Raw genomic sequence first — 24,170 nt, forward strand, 5'->3', positions numbered from 1 at the left:
TTGTGTTTTCTCTGTTGTGTATTATATAAATATTCTGTGCAATTACCACTTGTCTGTTTTAAATGTTGACATAGAACTTAATATCTTTTTTAATAAAGTTTTATACTGCATATTTAACTTTTTATGTATAGAAAGACTTAATGATCACAGTGCTGTAAAATCTGTATGTTTTTACAAGCTCAAAGCCATGTTACCAGTTGCTTCCTTAACTGAAAGATAAGACTGCTTCCTATTCATGTTGGTTTAATGAAGGGACAACTTGGTATCCTTTCCAAATTGCTCATCTCTATTTTTGACCTCCTGTGCTCAGTAAAATATACATAGGAATATACAGTAAAATACATCTGTTATATCAGAAGCTATTTCCCATCCTTCTGAAGTTGTGCAGCATTAGTGCTAAGCACCAATTCAAGATGATGCAAGGTGATATAAACTCATTCGTTTAGACCTACTTAGACCAATCTATGTGAAAGTCTCATTTGTAATTTGTATACTGGGATGGGCGGTGAGGGTGTAATATAAATTAAAGAAGGGTAGAAGTCACTCTAAACTCTCCTGTTAGGCTGTCTTGGTATTTCTGTAGTCTAGCCCATAGTCACGTGACTAAGACCAGGCTACACTCCGAGTAAAACCCTAAGTTAAATGAAAGGCATTCGGGCTCAATTGTATCAGATCAGTTTCTCACTAGGCTTCCCTAAATTCATCTTTGCAGCTGTCCTAAAGTTTTCAGTTTCAAAACTCATTGATGCAGCACTCTGAAGTTTCAGTTGTGTGTACTATGTTGACACAAGTTGCCAGTACTTTATCTTGTAACCGTTATGGGGTGAATGAGCCTAGAATTAATCAACAGGATGTCCTCAACTACTTCAGGTTTCCCTCTTGATCCAAAGAAGAGTTGTCCCTAGCAATCTTGATTATAAGAAGCCTCCCTATATTCAAGGAAGCTCTTCAGGTTCATAGGGTTGTTTCTTATCGATTTCTTTCTGACATCAAGCTATTGGATAACTAGGAGGGCAATAGTGGAAAACTAGCACTGGATTGTTTAGCAGTTCAAGAGTAAAAAATAGCAGCCTTCTGGATAGTTACTTTGACAATCTATATCTGTTAAAACCTTCCACTTCATTTGACTTTCAACCAAATTTTTTTGCATAGTAGGCCGTCACTCCCATTCACGTTTGGAGCATAACTTACAGAAGCATGTTCTACTAGCTAAACTTTGTTGTTGCTTCTTACAACAACCTAAGCTGCTGAGATGAGCTTGGCCTTAACACAAGGGTCAGTGTTGGAATAAGAGAGGGACTGCAGCCTGATCGGTCTCATGAGAACTCCAGTGGCTCACTTACACTTCCCTTTGCTTTTAGCAAGGGTCCTGTGTTGGCTTTTTACTCCGGTTTCCCTTAAATGTACAGTTATTCTGCATGTTTCCTAGAGTAATTCCTTCACTGGAAATAGGCATAGGTTTAAGTATGGTGAGAGGCAAAGCTGTGCTGCTGGAGTAGCGCTTTAAAACTAGGGGACTTTCCTAGTACTTTGCCTCTGTACAGACCTAGTGCTGCTCATGGCAATCTCTGTCCTCTAGTGGTAGAGGATTAGGAGTGGAAAGGCTGAGCTAACTTTATCTCTGTTAAGAGCATAGGAAATTTTGTCATCTTACCTCTTAGTGCAGCTTTTGACACTTCTGCGTCATTAGTGACCCTTTCCCACTAGAATCTTTACTTAAGAGGCATCTGCTTTGTCTGTCATAAAACTATGTACATAACAGCTTCCCCTTCTGGTTACATGTTCCAGTTAATGAAACTAGATAATTTTACACTGTAGAAAATAGCGATGAAAATAAGGCAATTATAATCAAAGGGAAACAGTCCTTGCACACTCTCAAACACTAACAAAAGAGAATGGTGGGAAGTTAATGAGAATATAAAAAATTGTGTTCTCTCTGTTAGGTTGGGTGTGATTACCATGGCATTAGGGGGAAGAATTGGTTAATTTATTATCAGAGTTTATGTTCTCCTCATGAGTCTCAGGAAAGTTTGCAAGAGCTTCAACCTTGGCCATATAGTTCCTAGAGTTAGTGGTGACAGACTCGGTGTTACTATTTCATTCCTTTTAAGGGTAGTTTTCTCACACCTTTTGTCTTTCCACTCTGAGGGCTTGTCTACACATGGAGATTTTCCTGATTAACCCTGTATGTGGACACGCTCTTATTCTGGGAATAAATGAGGAACAAGTCCAGGTGCAGACAAGACCTAAGGTAAAAGTGGGGGGAAGTCAGAATTTTGGTAATTGTGATCTGTCAAAACAATCCTATAGCTATTGACTGCCACATTCAATACTAGTACAAACCAACTGTCCATATCCTGATTTCCAAGACCCTCCACAAGATGATCCAAGCCATGTCAATAATGCCATCTCCACCACCTCAACAAGAAGCATATAACTATCCAGAGATGATATATGAAACTGGGTTGCAGCTTTCTTTGTAGCTGTTCTACAGCTGTGGAAGTTCTGAGAAGATATTACCACACATCTTGCCATTAATTTCAGAAATGCAAGACCTTTTTCTTAAGTTATCTATTCCAGAAACTGCAGCTATACTATGTGGTCGTGGTAGGGTAATGCAGTAGGGGGAAGAGGAAGATGAATTAAAAAAAAATCCTTATGCTAACAGAGGGATGGGAAAGGAGTTACAGTGAGGAGCTAGAACAGCTCAATTTTGATCAGTCTTGATAACCTCCTAGGTGCTCAAATACCTGCAGTAATATACAGTGTACATGAGTAAAGTAAAATAACTATACAACGTTTACCAGAATATTCTTGAAAATGTTTCCTTAAGGTTGAAAGAAGCTTTTAATCCCTCTGTATGTGGTAGCAACACACTACACCCTGGTCTACACTAGGAACTTGCATCAATATAGTTTTCTCTCAGGAGTGTGAAAAATCCACAGGACTGAGACACAACTATACTGCTGTAAATTCCTAATGCAGACACTAGGTCAACAGAAGAATTCTTCTGTTGGCATAGGTGCTGCCTAGTGGATTACCTATGCTTATGGGAGAAGCCCTTGTGTTGGCATAGTTAATGTCTACAGTGAAGGGTTATCAAAGTGCAGCTGCAGCATTTTTAAGTGTAGATATACACTTGTGGTCTAGGCACAGTGAGGGTGTTTGTGACAGATGGGCAAGATAAAGATGAATAACTTGGCATGAATAGCAAGTAGGTACACACAGTCTATGCTGTTTAATCATAGTGGACCCAAATAAGTAATTCAGAAGAACCAAATTGTTGTGAAGTGACATTATCATGCTTGTTAGGATAATTTATCCTACACCACTTAGTGCTTATCTTCAACCTGTTTCTTTTGCAAGTCATTACCCAAAACCATATAACCAAAATGCTGCACAATTGTTGCTAGGGAAGTATATGTTTACATGTTTAAACTTGATGTACAAATCAAAATTGTCCCTTGTGATCCACCAGTGCTTGCAGTACCGTTGAGAAGTACCCCTTGCGGTTTATGTACTGGTTGGCAAGGTGGTCCGGTGCCAAGATAGGGATATGCGTTCTATCGCCCCACCACAGTTAGGGAAACCTGCACATTTCCCAGAGTCGCTACCCTTGATAGCGGAACATCAGTGATTGCATTGGCTACTTGAATCACAGCAGTCCCCACAGTAGATTTGCCCACTCCAAATTGATTCTTGACTGACCGGGAGCAGTCAGGCGTTGCAAGCTTCCACAGGGCTATTGGCACTCGCTTCTCAACTGTCAGGGCAGCTCTCATCTTGGTATTCCTGTGCTTCAGGGCAGGGGAAAGCAACTCACAGTGTTCCAGAAAAGTGGCCATACACATGCAAAAGTTTCACAGCCATTGGGAATCATCCCATACCGGCAACATTATGCAGTCCCACCAGTCTGTGCTTGTTTGCCAGGCCCAGAATCGGCGTTCCACTGTATCAACCAGCCCCACTGTCGCCATGATGTCTCAATTGCCACATCCCATACTTTTAAGAACATCTGTGTTCATGTCCTCCTCCCAATCGTCCTTGTGCTGCAGTCTGTTAGCCAAGTTCTGCCCATACTGCAGTATAATGCGTGAGGTGTTTACAATGCTCGCAACAGCAGCGGTGAGCTGAGCAGGCTCCATGCTTGCCGTGCTATGGTGTCTGCACGAGTAACCCAGGAAAAAAGGCATGAAATGATTGTCTGCAGTTGCTTTCACAGAGGGAGGGAGGGGAGACTGACGACATGTACCCAAAACGACCCGCAACAATGTTTTTGCCCCATCAGGGATTGGGAGCTTAACCCAGAATTTCAGTGGGCAGCAGAGACTGCAGGAACTGTAGGATAGCTTCCCACAGTGCACTGCTCCCTGAGTCGATGCTAGCCATGGTAGTGAGGACGCACTCGCCTACTTAATGCACTTAGTGGGGACATACACAATCAACTGTATAAAATCGATTTCTAAAATTTGACTTCTACAAAATCGACCTAATTTCATAGTGTAGACATACCCCAAGGGTCTGTTTATGCCAAGGGTTAGGCTAGATGACCATATACAGTCTCTGTGTCTTGAAGTCTGAAATTCTTGAAGTTACCCATCTTCAATTCTGGAAGGATGTCAAAAAAACCTTGTTGCTATTCTAAGGACAGTGGATCAAAGACATATCCCAAGACTTGCCTAATATCAAAGGGGCACTAAAAGCCAAGAGCTGTTAAACAAACAAGGAACAAAATTCTAAACTTTGACAATAAGCAGGATTTGGTTTTGGATGTCAAAGCTATTTTTCTAGCATCTCCATATTGAGAGGTGAAGTCTTTTCATGCATTTTTAAAAATTTAGAAGGCAAGGAATTCTAGTGAAAGATTGAAACTACCTGTGTGCAGGCCAACCAGTTCTTATGTTAATAAATTCAAAAATACTTTGATTAATAAGGAAAGCTGCATGCAGGTAGAGGTACTTCAACACTGAAATGGTTTTTCACTTGATTGTGAACTCTGTGGGGCAGGGATGAAGGTTGTACAGGACATAGTCAAGTACAAGGATGCCATTGTACTAGGACTCCGAGGCAGTATAGTAAAACAAATACAAAGGAACTAACCAATTAGAATCAAGTTTAGTGTATCCTTTTAGATAAATAAAAGTGTGACAAGGGGAAGGGAGTATATTATACACCAACTGCTTTTATTTACTTTCAGAAACCTCACAAGATGGTAAAAAAACTTTTACAACCACTTCTACTTTAGTCTTCCGTTGTTCCCAGTCAGCTCTAAACCCATTATGTGTAAAGCCCATTTATGTACCATGCATCTAAAATGATAGATACAGGCTATGAAATTCTTTATTCTATTTGTAGCAGCTTACGCAGGTGCAGCCAAATACCAAGCCTCAGGACAAGTTGTACACAAACTTTACAATGTAGAATTTGAATTTAAAATATGAAACTTAAAATCTACACAACTGGTAAAAATCAAGCACAGATACGAGGACAAACTTAAAACCCATGTGAAAAGGAGTCTCGTCTTCCTTTCAAGTGCTTTATTCTGCTACAGAACAGTCAAAATGAAGATGTAAGCTTTGTGGTTAGTTTAAATTATACACTCTGTAGATACTATAGACCAATTTAAAGGTTACACATACAGCAATAGATGTCCATCGGTTCATCTGGATTGTTTATACAATCCAGCTGGATTGCTGAAAACAAGTCAGGCAAAACTTGAAAGAAAATCCTTGTGCAACATTTTAGACAAATGTTTACTGATGGGCACACTGTACCCCAGGTCCATGATGAGCGCTTTCTTCATCAGAACTATCATTGTAGGCTTCACGTCTCTGACCACCACCTGATCCACGAGTGTTATCAAATTCCTGGAGATCTACCTCTTCTGTATCACCAATTACAGGGGGAACTTCTGGTCTAGATGGCAGAAGATCTTCAAGTTCCTGCCAATAAAAGAAGCATAGTTAGTGGTGTATCAGAAAACAGAGGTGTCAATATTTGGCACACATCTCCCCTTCATTCTTAGGCCATCTCTACATGATTAAGTTGCACCAGTTTAACTGAAAGGTATTTCTTTAAAAACAGGTGCAAGCCCCTATGGAGACATTCATGTTAGGTTAAGAATGTCTTACATAGTTATCATAAATGGATTAGCAATCTTAAAATTCAGCAGGTGTTTGCACCAATTTGCACCAAAAAGGTCAAAATCAGTCCTTTTAACTGGTACAACTTTCTGATTTAGACAAAGCCATAGTCAGCAAGAACTGATGAGTCAGAAATCAAAACAGTAGCCACCTTCTTTCATTTGTCCTCTGGTCTAGTAATAGCTACTATATCGAGTTTTCAAACGCTTTTATATTCACCCACACCCCAGAACACCAACCCTCCTGTGGTTTTTCATGTAAACTAACCAACTTCAATGGAAGGTTTTAAAATCACTTGTGCATTGTAAACTACACTGAAAGAACAATTTGGCTGTACTCAAATCCAAATGTAACTACTGGAAAGAAAGTGCATGGGGCACAATACAACGAGCCCTTGAGACACCAAATCTCAAACACACATTTTTGATCAAACTGAAGGAATACTTACTGAGAGCTTTTCTGGGCTAATCCAGTTATTTTCAGGAAACTGCACATCAAACTTTATGTAAAGATCTCCTTTTTCAAAGGGATTGCGATATTGTGGCATTCCTTCACCTCGAACTACACGAACACAACCTATAATTAAAGGCAGAAAAAGATTAATCAGTTTAAAGGAAACTTACCAGCTTTCTGTCTGACAAAATAATGTCTCTGCATTTCTATGACAACAGCTACAAGTTGCAAGAGCATGAGAATAATTTGACGATACAACATTTCAAATAGTACAGCCACACGTGTATCTAGATAAATTCTTATATCAAATCAAGATTTACCTGGTTCAATTACTTTTCCAGGAGGATATTTCACCACAATCTGACGTCCATCCAGGTGTTTGAATGTGAACTGAAATCCACACAGTGCTTCAACAAGTCCGATCTTGTGTGTCATATGCAAGTCATTGCCTTCCCTCTGGAACACCTAAGAATGTGACATTAATCATCATCATCATCATCATCTGCATTCTAATACTTATTACTGCCAGATCTCCACCTACCCACAATCCCTGGTTTCCCCAACAATTCACTCTTGTTATATCCCCCAAAAGGCAAAGATACTCTTTATTTAGTTCTACTTACAGAAGTCCTTGGGAACTATGAAGTGTCTCTTAATATAATCCTGCAGTAATAAAATCCATAAATTATAAAATTGCTGCCTTCGAAAGTTAGCACTCATGTAAGGATCAAACTCCAGATCTACACCAGTTTTAGGACCTGCTTAATTGTGGAAAGCTATGAGTTGCATGTTGTGCAATATGTAATAGTATATATTTCTGTGACTCTGGTTCCATATTCATTAGAAACAAATTAGAGTTGTAAAATGCTGTGTGACTGTACAACAGACCGAGTCTTTCCCTGACCCAAAGATCTTCCAATCTAAACACAAAAATTACAACACAATGGAGACCAGGTAACAAAATTATATATTTAAAGACTATTTCACGTAGCCTCAAAATGTTCATAAAAAAGCTAGCTGTTGATCATGCCACTATTTTCAGATTTTAAAAAGGGGGGAGGGGCAAAAAGACAGTCCACATACAATTAAAGGCTTTAAGCTATTTTACTAGAGTAGTACTTCAGACTCACTGCTAAAGTGCTGCAGTCCTTATAAGCATTCAGTTAACTTTAGCATGAAGTCTTTCAGAAGTATCTTCAGTGCAATAGACAAACTGGAAGTGTCTTATTCATGTGGTATACATGAAATAGGAGTGTTGTTCCAAGTCCTCAGGACAAAGCCCAAACCAGTTGTGTATAGTTGCTTTAACTGTCATCTATGTATTCAAGCAAGATCACAGCTGCTTTAACTGATCTGTAATGAGGCATTTACATTTACAGAGGTGTGAAGTGAATGAAGGACTGTTAGTCCATTGGCATGAATCCAGAGAGATTGCTCCTTTTTCCCTTCGCACCTCTATTAGAGATACCTGAAATTGTTCACTACTTGCTTGCTCACAACATACAGATATTTAGTGTAACAGCATATAAAACTTGGTTCATGACTTCATCCTCAAAGTTATGCTTTCTTGCACAGCAAGAAAAGACTTGCTGGAAAGTTTTTCTTCAGCATTAATGTCTGTCCTTGAAAATAAAATATGGCAACAGTTTTATGCTGACGTTTGTGAGAAGACAGCAGAGTTTCTCCCCAAGCGCAAGTAGTTTTTGGAACCAGGAGATCAGCTGGCATATCAACCATGACAATAATTTTAGTAGATTCACCTTTCCTCAAGCTTTTCAATACACTGAAACTATGGTACCAAAATGATTTAATACTTTAGTCAGCATTTCTCAAACTGGGGTCCGCGAGGGTACTCGGGCCCCACTGATCAATTCCCCCTCCCTCATTTCCTCCCAGCACCTCCTGCATGCCGGGGAATAGCTGTTCAGCAGGGAGGAGCAGGCGGAATCAACTCCTCCCCCCTCCCCAGTTCTTCCTGCACGCCTGGGAACAGCTGTTCCCTGACATGCAGGAGGTGCTGGGAAGGAGGGGGAGAAGCGGGGACGGGGTCCTACTGATCAACTCCTCCCGCACCCACCCCAGCACACCGCAGGACAGCTGTTCCCCAGTGTGCAGGAGGCACTGGGAGGAAGGGGGGGACAGAGCACACTCGGGAGGGGGGCAGAATCATGTCAGGGGCCACTGGCCCCACTGATCAATTCCTTCCCTTCCCTCCCAGTGCCTCCTGCATGCCGGGGAACAGCTGTTCAGCGGCATGCAGCAGGCGCTGGGAGGGAGGGGGAGAAACGGGGATGGGGTGGAAAGAGGAGGGGCAGAGGTAGAGGTAAGGCAGGAGTGGGGCCTTGGGCTGAGCAGGGTGTCTGGGGGTGTGCAAAAAATTTAAAATCAAAATGGAGGTCCTTTGACATTTGAGAACCACTGCTTTAGGTTCCTCTCAAGCTCATATAAACTAACACCTTACAATATCACCATTTCACCACCATACTAACAATTATGCTAGCAATCTTTTGTCCACATATTCATGAACTGCAGCATGCTTATTAAAAAGCAACTGAGGACTGACCTACAGCGTTACTAGTAAACATGGTCATAGCAAAAAGGAGAAAGCCACAATATGTTTTACTGTACAAGACAGTACAGCAGCAGACATAGCTAGATCAAAAGACCAAGACTGAGAAGGCCTCTGCTTCAAATCCTGGAATATCTGACCTGTCATTAGTGCTAGCAGTACCTGACACTTGAAGTCACATTGCTTATCCTAGTAGCCTTCCTTTCCCTTCACCCAATCACAGCCAAGAAGTAGGGAGGAGCACAAAGTTGCAACTGAGCACACAGGCAAACCAGACAGACAGCTGTAGGAGAGGCTAGGTCAAGTGCTTTGGTGTTGGAGTGCTACTCCAGCATGAATTATTTTAAAGATTTTTCAGATACTTGTATTACTTCAGTTTTTAATTCAAAGCTTTCCTGATGGACAATGAGTAGAATTTGATCAATGCAATATGTATGAACTTTAAATTCACAATACTTTATTTTGTTTATGGAACACCAGAAAAGGAACAGCTTGCACCCCACAATTTCACACAATAGTTTTACATGCTGTTTTCATAATACTGAACCATCACTTATGTTACTTCACCTAATGCACTGAACTTTGCCAAAAATAGTTACCACATTAAAGCATGGAAACATTCTCCTGGACTTTACTGTATACTGCAACTTTCCTTAAATAACATATTCCAGTAATTTAGCATAGTGTACTGTTTCAGAATAAGTTTTATAGTACTTAGTTCAAAGGTATGAAACCCAATATTCCCCAAAGTACATACTGCGTAGGAATATAAATGTGCCAAGACAGAATGAAAATGCAATTAGCCAAATGTAGGTCTACAGTTTGGATAGAAAAGAGGAGGGGTTCTATGATGAGTGCAATATCAGCATGACCATGCTACTTATCTGGGTTAATATTTCCAAACCCATTTGTCACACTTCCTAGGTTAACAGAATTAGAGAGCAGTTTACAGCAAGTGAAGATTGAGGGAGATTCCCCGTTTTCTTCTGACAGCCTTTGAAAAAAACAGCTGGCTTTATACTCAGCTTTACTTACTGCATGCCAGGGTTGAAGCAGGTGCACAACAACAAGGACAGGACATTCATAGTGGTAAGTCTTCCAAGGGTAACCCTGCTTCAGTTAGGAGAGTAACTTTTTATGATCATATTGAGACAGTGGGATGCTTGGTGTGCTCCTCTGCATGTCTACAGACAGAACCATCTAGCTCAGAATTATAGCAGTTACCATTAGGAACGAGCCATGTATGTGTAAGTTCAGTTTCTCTCCCTCAATTGTTCGTTTAAAGTAATCTAGGTAACTGTGTAAGTGTCTGTACTCCATCATCTAGTTAAATATTTCTAAGGAATATAAAAAAAACCACCAACTTTACTTCACCTATTAAGTCACAAGTTACCTCATTCTCCTTTTCTTGGAGCAGGAGGACAATATCTCCTGGTTCCACTCCTGGGGCCTGATCTGCTTCTCCAGTAAATGTAATCCTCTGCCCATGTTTCATGCCTTTATCTACATGGACTTCAAGAATCTTTACTTCTTTGATCACTTTCTTCCCTTCGCATTTTTTACAACGGTCTTTTTCATTAATAACTTCACCTAGAGAAAGAAGGATTGAAAAATCTAAGAATATTTTTCTTCCTTATTTGAGGATACAGTACCACTTATTTTGCCGTACATTGGTTCTCTTGGGCACATTCCCCAATCTCAAATCACTTTGGAAAATTTTTTCTTTCAGTGTTATTAGTGTGTCCCACAAGGGGAAAACTAATCTAATGCTATCCTAATGAGAAGAAAGAGACCCAAAAGGCACTAAGAGGATGAGATCTTCAAAATCATTTTGTGGGATGGAAGATGAGTTAGAACTCAGATTGTAAGCCAGATGGAACAAGAACCATGACTTCCAATTCCAAACAGCATGAGCATTTAAGGAAACCTGCAAGGAAAAATAAGCTTTGTCTGTGGCTTTTATTGCTCTTCATGCATAAAAATGGCCCCCTCCACCTCTAAACAAAAAGTAAGTTATAAGGAGTCAGGTTCCTCCTTTCCTCATTTTGCTTGGGGAACCTATGAAAAATCTTTGAGAAACCTGGTAATGGGACAAAATTGAAACCAGAGTGCAGTTCTCCTTTCTGGGGTGTGGAGGCTGAGTTTCAGACTGTGGGGAAAGGCTCTGGCAGGAGGAAACTACACTACTAAAAATAGCAGTGTAAAAGTGGGAGGCACTGCTTGGGTGTGTAGAGAGCAGTGTAGGGTATTTACCTCTGGTAGTTCAGGTATGTAGGGCACGCTACTCACCTAAGCTGTCTCTCACCATCTACACTGCTATTTATACCTGTACAGATGGTGAGAGACATCACTGTAAGTGTAGATGTAACCTGGGTGGGGGATGCAGACGGTACACGAGGGAGAGAAGAGAGAAAAAGCAGCAGGTCAGGTTATAGCTTAGTGCAGGGGTAGGCAACCTATGGCACGCGTGCCGAAGGCGGCACGCAAGCTGATTTTCAGTGGCACTCACACTGCCCGGGTTCTGGCCACCGGTCTGGGGGGCTCTGCATTTTAATTTAATTTTAAATGAAGCTTCTTAAACATTTTAAAAACCTTATTTACTTTACATACAACAATAGTTTAGTTATATATTATAGACTTATAGAAAGAGACCTTCTAAAAACGTTAAAATGTATTACTGGCACGCGAAACCTTAAATTAGAGTGAATAAATTAAGACTCGGCACACCACTTCTGAAAGGTTGCCGACCCCTGGCTTAGTGTGACACCACCATTCAGGTTCTCCTGCAGAGAGGACCTGACATTCTTAGTGTATATGTTCACTTTTAAAGCATTTTTTACATCTTGACGATCAGTAAAGAACAAACAGTTGTGCTTTGCCTTTCACCTTTAACAGGAGAATTGCCTTCTAGAAGACTGCAGGGTGGTTATCCAAAAAGTATCCAATACTTCTTAAGAGCCTTTTTGTTTTCTAGTCTATTTGGATATACTTTTAAAGGGCAGATATTTTATATGGAACTGCCTTCATTATAGCAGACCAGAATAACCAGAACATTCTAAGAAAAATATCCTGTACAATCCCATCACTTCAGTTGCCAGTACAGTGCCTATTGCTTCTTCTATTTAAGTACTGCAAGCAGAAGCAATTGTTACGTTCAGATATTTAGCTACTCAGCTACTCAGAAATTAAAGCCATACTCCTATGTGAAACAAGTGTACAGAACATTACGATGCAGCAGATGTGTCCAGTCCTACTGGAACTTTGCATTTACATTAAATCAGGCAAAGTAACAAAGAGCTAAAAACAGGAAACCACAGTCTTTCAATTCTTTAGTAAAAAGTTTGACTGGTTATAGAATAAAAATAGACTAAAAACTAAATTTTTATTGCAGCTCAGCATTTTCAGCTATTACGTCATAAGTAGTACAAGCACAAGATTTCAGACAAATTAGTGGTGTTGCATAAATTAAGAAAGATCCAGGAAATATATGCAAGGAAGAGGATATTTAATTCACTACCATATATGTGCCCAAATCAGCAAAAGTAATATAGAATGTAACACTATTATTTCCATCTTTCAGAAAGTTAAGAACACTAAGTTGTATGTCGATTTTAACATTTGTTTCTGAAGGAGAAATAAATTGATAATATTTTGGAACGCTGAGAAGAGTAGATATAAAAATCGATGAATATTTAAAGAACTTTAAATTAAATACGGGTTTATTTTTTAACAATCTATTTAAAATTAAATTTGAGATGACATGTAAATTTAGGCCTAAATTTACTATAATAATTACAAATAATTTAAAATAAAAAAATATCAAGCAGTATGTTTGGTGCCTAGTTTGAAGGAAAGCTTTTTTTTCTCTTCCAAACTTTAAATAAAACTAGGTGAAAGAGGATGAGATCTACTAGTTCTAAATTTTTGAAGGACATGACCCCAGAAATAATAAATTCAATTATTAACTACAGATAATACTTTCTTTGTTTAATAAATTTAAATGCAAAACTGCTTCCATTAACTTTTTTGTTATATTTCCAGCACACTGAAGGTAGTTTTATTTAATAACGCCATTTAGTGCATTTAATTGAATTCAAATTTCCATCCAGAGATTGACAAAAAATACAAGTAAAAAATTAGTCTAGTAAATAAGAAATGAATCATTCACTATTTTCTAACAAATTACAAATTTGAATGCAAGTTAAGCTTCCTAAATGCTTCAGTGTATAGATATAATCCATCCCCTGGTTAACAAGAAGCAGCACCCAATTTAGTGGGAAGGATATATATATAGTTGCTAAACATATTTCAATGGTTACAAATAAATGACAATCACCCTCTCTTTAGGAAAATAACTCAAATGAACAAATGCAAAACATTGCTCTAAAATGCTTTGATTTAAATCAACCTATCCTGATGCTAAGTTAAATTTATCCCATAAGAGTAAATGGTTTTTATAGTGCTAGCACCAGACAGCAAGATACTGGGGCAAGCATGTCCAAATATTTCCAAGCAGTAGCACCTGTTATTCTGGTTCCAATCCTCCCCTACTTTGCAAAATTGTGTTCTTGTTCCGATACACGAAGAAATATCCTTTACAGACTAAAATCAAACTTCACTAATTACAATCTAATTCAGAAATTCTCCAGATGAGGTATGACAATTTACTATTGAATCTAGATTCTAACCACATTAAACATTTTTAAAAGCACAGGAAACAGTTGGCCTACCTTCTCCATTGCAATCAGAGCACACAGACTGCATCTGCTGAACCATCCCAGGAGCCAGCTGTCTGATCATGATACGTACACCTCTACCTCGGCAAGCACTACACTTCTGAACAGCTCCGGACTTCCCACCCTGACTAAATTGGAAAGTGTCAGATTATAATTGAGAACATATGGAAAATAAATACCAAACTTAAGTTTTACACCTCCAATTGCACTGATGCAGCAGTGTCAGTTGCAATTAGGCAAATCTATCACTAACATACAGAGGATGTCTTTTCAAGATTTTACAAAGAGCGCCATTAATTGCATTATAGGTTAGATTTTGGTATCTCCATGCTTCAATACTTGAACCTGTTCTAGCTTACACGTGAAGAACTACTACACTTCATGCTATATACCAATCTGAATTAACAGTTTAACAAATTTAAGAGTAAAAGCAGCCAAGAAGTTCTAGCACTGTTAATGAAAAATACAAAACTTACCCATTACATGAACTACAAAGGACATTCTTGCTAAGCTGTAGTTTGGTTGTCTTTCCATTATATAGATCTTCTAAAGACACTCTAGAAAATAAAAGTAAGTTCTCCGGTATTAACATTCTAATAATCACTTCAGGAAAAAGTCATTTTAATAGTCTAGCTTAGGTACAAGTTACTGTCTAAGACAATTTATAATAAAAACTAAAATCACAGCAACCTTCAGCCTTGTCTACAAATACTTTTGAAGGGAAAAAAAAAAAACCCAGCCATACGTAGAAGAGACGTTAAACAGTAAGTTTCTGAGCAAGTAAAACTCTGTACACTGACACTGTAACAAAGGCTACATTAAGATAAGCAGTTATTAAAAACACAGAACCCTATCTTTTAGGATTTTAAGCCAGACTTTGCAGAACAGTTTCAGATCTGGTGAAATCCCATTAGAAACTATGCAACTGTAAATGTACATACTTCAAGGAAAAGCTTTAGATTAGTCAGAAGCCAGAGGTGAGGTTAGCTCTCTAGCAGAGGCCAACAGGAAACAAATTACCTGAAGTCACCTGAAGAATTAAGAATGGTTTAAAGGAGATCTAAAACAAGTCTCAGATGGGTTAACACAAGCAAGACAATTCCTAGCAGTTCTGGATAATAGTTATAGTTTAATATTTTCCTTAAGAATTCACACTAGGAGTTTAATTTTGTCTTATTCATTTCCATTGGAAAAGTGTTTGTGTTGATATATTGTTGGTATGTTCCCATGACCACTTTAGCAGTCAGATTTGAGAACGTTGGATTACAAGGTATCTAAAGCACTAGAAAAAAAATTAACACCATTTGGTTCTCTTATCAGTACAGTCAAGCCGCTTAAAAGTAGTTGTCTAACAACATTTAGTTCAGAATTTTGCATATTTCCAGAGACTTCAGAAATCATTCAATAATAAATGCAACTCAGTTTATTTTGAACTGCAAAACATTGCTTCTGGTGTCAATGTTTAGAAAGAAACAACTAAAAAGAGGTATGAGAATACAAAAGCTAATTTATAGTTTGTTTGTACAGTACTAGTTGCTAGACAAAGTAGCTGGCATGCAAAAACAGATATTACACTAAGCACTTAATGCGAGGAGTGGCCTAGCCCACAGTACAGCATCGGTGGGGGTCAGAAAGAAGCTGCTCAGCCTGCAGAAAACAGCAGTGAAAATAAGGTGTAGGCTTATGAAGATGAGCAGGGATCCTAAAAATCCACACCCCTACCCCGCCTCCTCCTCTGAGTGTGCGGCTCCCCGCTCCTCCCCCCTCCCTCCTGGAAAGCGCTAAGCGCTGCCAAACAGCTGTTTGGCGGCGGGAAGCGCCTGGAGGTAGGCAAAGGAGCAGGGACGCGGTGCGCACGGGGGGAGGGGGCGGCGGCAGGGGAGAGGAGCTTGGCAGCCGCAGGAAATAACTCGGGGGGGGGGGGGGTGCGGCACGGGGAACTTGGCAGGCCACAGCAAATAACTCCGCGGGCCGTTTGAGACCCCTGGGTTTGATAGTGAATACATATCACCAGGTTACTAGGAGGCTGGAAGGCTAACATGTCCCACTAAACAACTTTAGGCATATTTATGATCAAATAATTTAGACAGTCATTTGTGCAAATCAGTCAAGAATGGGCAAGATTTATATGTTTATAAAAAGAAGCAGAGTTTATACACTGACTAATAAGATATGGACCGTAAGACTTGAAGTTCCAACCACATATATTATTCTTTTAAAACACTATTACCAAAGGCAAACTTTTAATGCAGGAAGATCTGTTTCTTTTTTGCTGAAATCTAGAAGTAACGCTTTCAATGAAACAGTAGAGACCTTTTGAATGAACTGACGCCCGCTAGAGCATCAATGATTATCAGACCAGGTTCACCTTCACCATCTCTTTTTGGAAACTTAAGTTAGAAGAATCACAGTATCAAGATACTCACTTAAGTGGATGCATCATATCTTCTCCTCTTCTTCTACCATTGCGACTTCTACTCTGATTACCCATGAAACTGAACAATCCACCACCAAAAATGTGGGAGAAAATATCGTCCATTCCACCACTTCCACCGCTACCTTCTCGAAGGCCCTGTTCTCCATATCGATCATATAACTCGCGTTTCTCAGGATTTGACAGAACTTCATAGGCAAAGCTTATTTCTTTGAACTGAAAAAGAAGTCAGGAAAAAAAGCCTGTAAGTTACTTTTACATACATAAAAACAGATTTACTTGGAAGATAGTCACAAAAGAAATGCTAGCATCTGATTTATAGCCCCACTTCATCCTTTTATTCATGAGGGAGTGTACAACCCTAAATACTCTTCCACATCAGAAGTTCCACTGCAGTCTAAATTTTGACCTTTAGAACAGGTAGATTTGGCTGTGCTTGTATGAATCCAACTCTTTTCTTCCGTTTTACCATGAAGGATGACTGTATCATCCTCTTGGGCATTGAAGAAGAAATCAGTAAAGATGTCAAGTACAAGCTTCTTATCTTTACCTCCAAGGCCTTGTCTAGACTGGGATTTAAGTATGTGTGATTACCACATTAGCTAACATTAACATTAGCTAAGTATTAATGTTACTCTTAAAGTTGTAATCTAGACAAAGTCTAAGGTCCTGTCTTGATGGACAAAATGGATGTTTTAAACATGTTAGCTTAACAACTGAAGAACCTTCAACGGTTGTTAAAACAACAATAACCTGTTGTAGTCTACACAGTCAACTAACATGGCTTCAGATATGTTAGTCTTCTGAAGTGTTAAGAAGACTTTTCCATCACGTTAACCCAACTCATTTGAGACATCACTGAAACATCTTTTTTCATCTCTCAAGACAGGTTACTTAACTGAGCCCTGCATGTCTAATCTATTTTACCTTGAAGGTGACCCCTGAATTCATTGTTTGCATCTCTTTCAAACACTTCCACTTCTATCTCTTATGAGTGGAAAACACTTCCAAGAAAGATCTGCAAAACTGCTGCCTTACTCTTCAGATTCCTCCTAAACATTCACCTCTCCCACAATGCCTCAAAGCACTGCCAGCTGACCCCAGCTAGGCAGGTGGTGAATGGAGGCTTTTGCTTACTATACAACAACTCATTTTTATGTTACTTTGTCCTTGGCCACAACCTAGATTATTATTTCTTTGGGTCACTGTCTTTTTGTTACTGTGTATATGAATAAGTCCTAACATAGCAGGGCCCTGAATCTCTTGTTTGATGCCCCTAAATACAATCGCAATACAAATAAATACATTTCAAGATAAAAAAAAAAAATCTTACTTTGTCTCCTGCATTTGGATTCTTATCAGGGTGGTATTCCTTGGCCAGCTTTCTGTATGCCTAATTGACAAAAACAAATAACACAAGTCATTAAGTCTGTGATGGATTCCATGTTTCAAAATAAATCAAGTTGATTAACTGAACCTGTACTCTTCAGAGAAAGATACAAATGTCTCCTGTAAGTGTGCAACCAGCACCTACTTACGTCAATAATCGGGTAAAAATATTCCAAGGTCAGAATCTAGCCATAAAGCAAAAGTCCATTAGAATAAAACAAATTAGTTGAGTCCTCTACAATAAAACAGAAAGTACCTGATATTTTATTTTAGAACATAAGAACGGCCGTACTGGGTCAGACCAAAGGTCCATCTAGACCAGTATCCTGTCTACCGACAGTGGCCAATGCCAGGTGCCCAGAGGGAGTGAACCTAACAGGTAATGATCAAGTGATCTCTCTCCTGCCATCCATCTCCACCCTCTGACAAACAGAGGCTAGGGACACCATTCCTTAACCATCCTGGCTAATAGCCATTAATGGACTTAACCTCCATGAATTTAATTTTACTGACTCAGTATTAACTACCCATTTATGGATTTGGCACATTAATGTAGTGCATAGAGTAACTGAAGTACTACAAAAACTAGCATTTAACTGTTGATTTTCTGTATTCTGGTTTAGGTGTTACACTGAAACTGAACTCAACCAATTCTTTATACAGCATTCATTACTGATAGAAAGCTGTAATTTCCAAATATGAACAAGGGGTGAGGATTACCATTAGCTAGAGGGTATGGATTTGCATACCATAGTTATTAAACCATCATGTTGGATGTAAATCCTGTCCTGATTTGTCACGCTCCTCAGGAGTCCATTAACAAAATGGCTGCCTCAGGTTTTCACCCAACCCAACCGATCAATCCACATTGCTAGTTTCTTCATTCTCTTCCCTACATACTTCTCAAGGAAGATTTAGCACCCCTTTGAATTAAGTACATGGACAGAAGTATGCGGACTCTAATCTTTTAACTCTATTGTTCTGAAACAGTAGCACAAGGAAGTAAAGCAGGGTCTCTAAGAAGTGGTTTTCAAACTGTTTCTTTCCTTTTGAACATGTCTGGCTGTACCTGAGTAACAATATTTTGTACACAGCTTAGCATAACCTATTTTTCTGCTACCACTTCAGAGTTATGGAGCTGAATTTAGTTGGGGAAGTTTTCACTACACTGTCTCAAAAGAGTTACAACAGTTACTTGTGATTTAGAGGGAAGAAACTTTACTAATATAAACAACAAGGAGTACTTGTGGCACCTTAGGGAACGTCTACACTTACCTCCGGGTCCGACGGCAGGCAATCGATGTTCTGGGATCGATTTATCGCGTCTTGTCTAGACGCGATAAATCGATCCCGGAAGTGCTCGCCGTCGACGCCGGTACTCCAGCTCGGCGAGACGAGTACGCGGCATCGACGGGGGAGCCTGCCTGCAGCGTCTGGACCCGCGGTAAGTTCGGACTAAGGTACTTCGAATTCAGCTACGTTATTAACGTAGCTGAATTTGCGTACCTTAGTCCGAAGTGGGGGGGTAGTGTGGACCAGGCCTTAGAGACTAACAAATTTATTTGGGCATAAGCTTTCGTGGGCTAAAACCCACTTTATCAGATGCATGGTGCTTAGAGACTGTCCAGTTTCTAAGCACATGATGTACATGGAACAGGGGCATTGCTGGCACATGATGGCATATATCACATTGGTAGAAGTGCAGGTGAACGAGCCCCTGATGGTGTGGCAAATGTGGTAAGGTCCTATGATAGTGTCCCTTGAATAGATATGTGGACACAGCTGGCAACGGGGTTCTATTTTTAAAAATATAAATTTTTAAAAAGTTAACTGCTCAGAGAGTAGAGACCTAAACTTCTCAAGAACAAGAAAAAGCAGGGTGTTGAGAACGGTTTACACACCGTTTTTCCTTTCTATAGTATAGTATTACATAAAATCTCCACATCATTTTCACTGACCTATTTATCGAGACTGCTGCATTTGAACTATATTTGTATTATTTTCATTTAAACTAAAAGCTCTTGGGGTAGAGAACACATCTTCCTCTTTTGTGCAAGGATGACTAGAATGATACTTCTGAGGGAATTCTCTGTCAAAAAATTTAAAATTCTGCATCTAAAAATTATGCGCACAATATTTTAAAATTCTGCAAATTGTATTTGTCAATAAATACATGTGGCTCCAGCACGGCAGTGGAGAGCACAGGCCACTGGCTGCAATGAGGTGGAAGATCACCCTGAAGACCCCACCTCCCCCGGTACAAGCACTCAGCAGTGAGGCTGCACCTGACCCTGATGCAGTGCAAGGGCTGGGTCTGCCACAGAAATACTCTGAGGCCCTGCCCCACTGTGCCAGGTGCACCAGGTGTGGGTGGATAGGCTCAGCCCAGCAGGATCCAAGTATGGGGTGAGAGGTTTCTGTATGGGGCAATCTGGTATGGGTGGTTCAGTGGGAGATCTGGATGCACAGGGGCTCATGGGGGGGGGGGGGTTCCAGATGCAGGGACAATGGGACTATGCAGGGGATCCAGGTGAAGGTGGTTGAGGCTCAGTGGGGGGTCTGGGTGTGGGGAGATGGGGGTTGGTGAGGGGGGGGAGGCACGGGTTGGTGGAGGTTCCAGGTGCTGGTGGAGTGGGGATCTGGGGGGCTTGGAGCAGTCCAGCTGTAGGGTTTGTCAGGGTGAGGGTTCAATGGGCCTGCTTAATGGGGGAGCCCCAGCTGCTGCCAAGGGCATGCCGCATGCTGGGCTCTCGCTTCCCCCTGCGATTCTCCTATCCCCTTTTCTTCACCACCCCCCTCCCCCTGCCCTATTCAACCCCACCTTCATTCCCCACTGCCTCTTTCTCCCACCCCACTTTATCCAGCTCCACTACCAGCACTCACTGTTGCACAGAAAACAGGAAGGCTCCCAGCACACAGAAGGGGAGCACAACTGGCACTAGGATCTAGGAGGCAGCATTTAGCTGAGCAGTAGGACCCAGAGTTCAGCTGCAGAGTAAGCAGAGCCCAGACACAGCCTCCTTCAGCTGGGCAGCTCTGTGCTTGCAGAAATTGGGGGAGGGGAGGCACAGTGGCATGTAACTTCATGTGCCCCCCCTATGCCTCACCTCTGTTTGGAGGGAAACAATCCCCCCAACTGCACCCATGGTTGCACCAGCGCACAGTCACACAGAATCCCCCCAGGAGTAGATACTGCTTTATAACTATAGACCCATCTTTTCACTGCATAATTATGAAATATTCTGCATTCATGCATGTAAAGAGGGGATATGAATGCTTACGTAAAACTTAGCCAGTGTAACAAAACAGAGCCTTGATTATAACCAAAATATTCTAGAATACACTGAAAAACTTTAAAATCCCCAGGTCTTGTCAACATGGAGTATGCCAGTATAACTCACAGTGTGGACACTTTTATTCTGGAATATGTCACATAAGCAAAACCAAAAAGTCACTTTTATACTGGCATAGAAGAATGTCCACGTAAGGGGTTATACTGGTATAGTTACCAGTTTAAAAATAAAATCATACCTTAGCTCATACTAGTATAACATTCCTGTTTAGACAAACCTTTAGTAGATCACTATGGGTATGTCTACACTGCAGCTAGGAGCAAGCCTCCCAACCTAGTGTGGACATAGCTACTTGGGCTCTTGAGCCCACCCAATCTCCTGGGTCTGAGCTCGGGTGGTTAGTCTGAGTCTCTACTGGAGCCACCACAGCCACACTGCTATTTTTAGTATGCTAGTTTGAGCCATTTAGCTGAATGGAATTACTCAAGTGCATAGTTACTCAGAGAAGTATTTTCAGGATCTGGGCCTCCATTAGCATTCTACTGCAGCCCTAGAAGATAGTACTTAGTACAAATTAATCACCATTGAAGATAGTTTTGCCATCTCATCAGCATCATAATGATAAAGCTATTTTGCTTTGCTTTCACTTTTCTCTTCTGCTTTGGCGTAAGGGCTTGACACCAGATTAAAACAGTATCTATATACATTGTCTCAGTTGTATTAGGGTAGCTTGTAAGTATGTTCTCACTATTTGGACACTCAGTTAAGTCTAAACTAATTAATGAGAGATGATACGCTTGGCACTGGTAGAGACAGTTGGCAACCTTACCATTAACTACTAAAGTACATTTTAAGCAGTGTTGAATCTATACTTTGGGCTACATAACAAGTGCTTTTTATATGTATTAAACAGTTGTATTCCCAGGTTTTCCATTCACGTAACAAACAGGATACCCTAAACAGATTTCTTTCTGTAGACTGTCTGATCATATTTGGCTGTGATCAGCTCATAGCTTCCTTTCATCAAGACACCTCCACTTTGTTGTTTCATAATGATCAATACCCACTCCAAACAAATTTCTCTATCACATGGAGATGTATAGTTCACAGTAGCAGTACCACCCATCATTGCAAGTGATCACAGGCAGTGAATAGTAACTACCTAACCAAGTCTCTGGTGTAGTTTTTAAGTGATGGGTGGTACCGTTCTGGGGGGGGAGGGAGGAGTGGCTTGTATACTACAACATTAAATGGATGGAACCAATAAATGTTTAGATGTCAGTGCTGAGTATAGGGTAATGAAGATCACAATGCTCTAGGCTCTCTTGCTCAGCTTCTTTGTTTATTTTCCCTAGGTGCTTTCAGCCTGGGAAAGATCAGCTCTATAGGGATGGGACAGGAAGACCCTAACGGAACCTGTGCGGTTGCTGAAGCAGGTCAGACAATGGTACTGGCTGGAACGTATTGCACTTCAGCGGGTTTTATAGCTGAAGCCTTTAATTGTGATGGGATCGGCCAACAGAGCACCCCGGAGATCCTACCTTACAGAGGAATGGGAGATTGGGGGAGTCTCCGCCTGGTGCTCGGTTACCAGTCTGGGCATCTCCCCACAGTGGGCACCAAGTAAGGAGACAAGAGCAGGCGGCTCTAGGGCAGGGAACCCTGGCGATCCCCTCCTCCCACCGGCCACCTGCGCCCCAGCTCCCTCCGGCAGGATGCCTTGGCCTCCCTGCGGCCTAGTCGCCTCCCCCAGCGCCGGCCGGGCGGGCAGGCCGCAACCGGCTTCACGGCGCGGCCTAGCCTGGAGGCCCGGACCCCGGCTGGCCTCCCGCCCACTCTGATCCCGGCCGAGGCCCACGGTTGCCCGGGCCGGGGCCTCCCCGCTTCATCGTGACCTCCCGGCTGCCCAACTGGGGCCTTCCCGGCCCGGAGCCTTCCCCGCCCGGCCCGGTACCTTCTTAAGCTCGTTGTCGGTGGCCCCAGGCGGCACGCCCAGGATGTCGTAGAGCTTGGTGTCGGCCACGTTCGCCATCGCGGGGGGACGGGGCGGGTTGGCGGCGCAGGCAGGACAGGCCGAGGGGCAGCGGGGCCGGCAGCGAGGACGAGACCCGAACCAGAATGAGAGAGGCCGCCACGACGTCACCCACGCACGCCTCACGTCACCGCGCCGTGCGACGCCACCGTCCTCCCCCGCTGCAGAGCCCCGCCCCTGCCTGTCCTTCAGGCACACGCCCCCTACCGGAGAGCCGCGCCTGCACCTCAAGGCCACGCCCCCTGCCCCCGGCTTGGCTCGTGGGTCAATTCTGTGGCCAGCTGCGGGCGCATCGGGGGTGGGACAGACAGCGCTATGGGTCCTCCTACAGACCAAACAGACTCCCTGTCCCGGCCGCCCTAGGCTGAGAGAAGGGCTGGAGCAAAACCTGGAGAGGTTTGTGTAGTGAGGAACTGCTATGCTACACCTAGAGTTACACTCAGGAGCGTCCATTACAAAGGGGCGGTTTTAGTTGTAAATGCGTTTCTCAAGCTTTTATCTTTCAATATGACATTTTCCGTGTTTGTTCAGCCCGTGTTTTCTTCCTTCCTCATTTCATAAGCGTTATTGGAGTTTCCCCTGAGATTTGTTTAGATTTACCTCTACCCCACGAAGGCTGGGTGTTATCTCCCAGTAAGTAACCAACAGGAAAAACGCTGAGTCATGGAACAGGGGTTCTAGAAAACTTTCAGCGATGTTAAAAATGAATCCAATATCACTTCTGCATTTTTTTAATCTTCCATATTATTTAGGTTGTGTTCCCGCATTTTGTGTCTTTGTCATGCGTTTTAAAGGAAGGAGTCACATGTTAGGGTTTTAGTAAGTTGAAAGCTATAGTTCTTGTGATATGTGTGAATAAGTGGTAAACAAGGCCTGCTATTTTAGGGAAGTTTCTGAGTTAGCTCATTCTGGCATATGAAGCACAATTTAGAATGGGGTTTAATCATGAGATTTGAAACCATATCTGAGCTTTTCCAGGGTAAAGAGGGTTTGGATAGGATGTTGATACACATGCATTTTACAAAGATGGGTCAGTTTATGCTGCAAAGTTTGGGTCTAGATGTGGTACAAATTTCTCCAAAATACAAGCAGTTCATATGCATCACTAGATACATATTATA

At 41.5% G+C, this 24,170-nt stretch overlaps 1 protein-coding gene across 1 annotated transcript; it reads right to left on the reverse strand.

The window, feature by feature from the left end:
* Window positions 1-5,326: 5,326 nt before the first annotated feature.
* Window positions 5,327-23,164, reverse strand: DNAJA2 (DnaJ heat shock protein family (Hsp40) member A2). The gene is made up of 9 exons (XM_065416335.1): window positions 22,972-23,164; window positions 17,669-17,728; window positions 16,328-16,551; window positions 14,378-14,458; window positions 13,896-14,029; window positions 10,559-10,755; window positions 6,917-7,061; window positions 6,592-6,719; window positions 5,327-5,942 (listed from the first exon to the last, which is right to left on the reverse strand). Exons 1-9 carry the CDS (start codon window positions 23,047-23,049, stop codon window positions 5,754-5,756), a joined length of 1,236 nt encoding a protein of 411 aa, XP_065272407.1. The 5' UTR covers window positions 23,050-23,164; the 3' UTR covers window positions 5,327-5,753.
* Between the last annotated feature and the right edge of the window lie 1,006 nt (window positions 23,165-24,170).

The sequence above is a fragment of the Emys orbicularis genome, chromosome 14 (assembly GCF_028017835.1).
Source record: "Emys orbicularis isolate rEmyOrb1 chromosome 14, rEmyOrb1.hap1, whole genome shotgun sequence".
NCBI classification, from domain to species: domain Eukaryota; kingdom Metazoa; phylum Chordata; order Testudines; family Emydidae; genus Emys; species Emys orbicularis.

Bases quoted from the DNA above. Each gene is read 5' to 3' on its own strand.
- DNAJA2 (XM_065416335.1), bottom strand. From the start codon at position 23,049: ATGGCGAACGTGGCCGACACCAAGCTCTACGACATCCTGGGCGTGCCG. The intron at 17,729-22,971 runs GTACCGGGCCGG...TTTGTCAATTAG, and splicing joins CCGACAACGAGCTTAAGAAG to GCATACAGAAAGCTGGCCAA. The intron at 14,030-14,377 runs GTAAGTTTTGTA...TTTCCAATTTAG, and splicing joins CTTTGTAGTTCATGTAATGG to TCAGGGTGGGAAGTCCGGAG.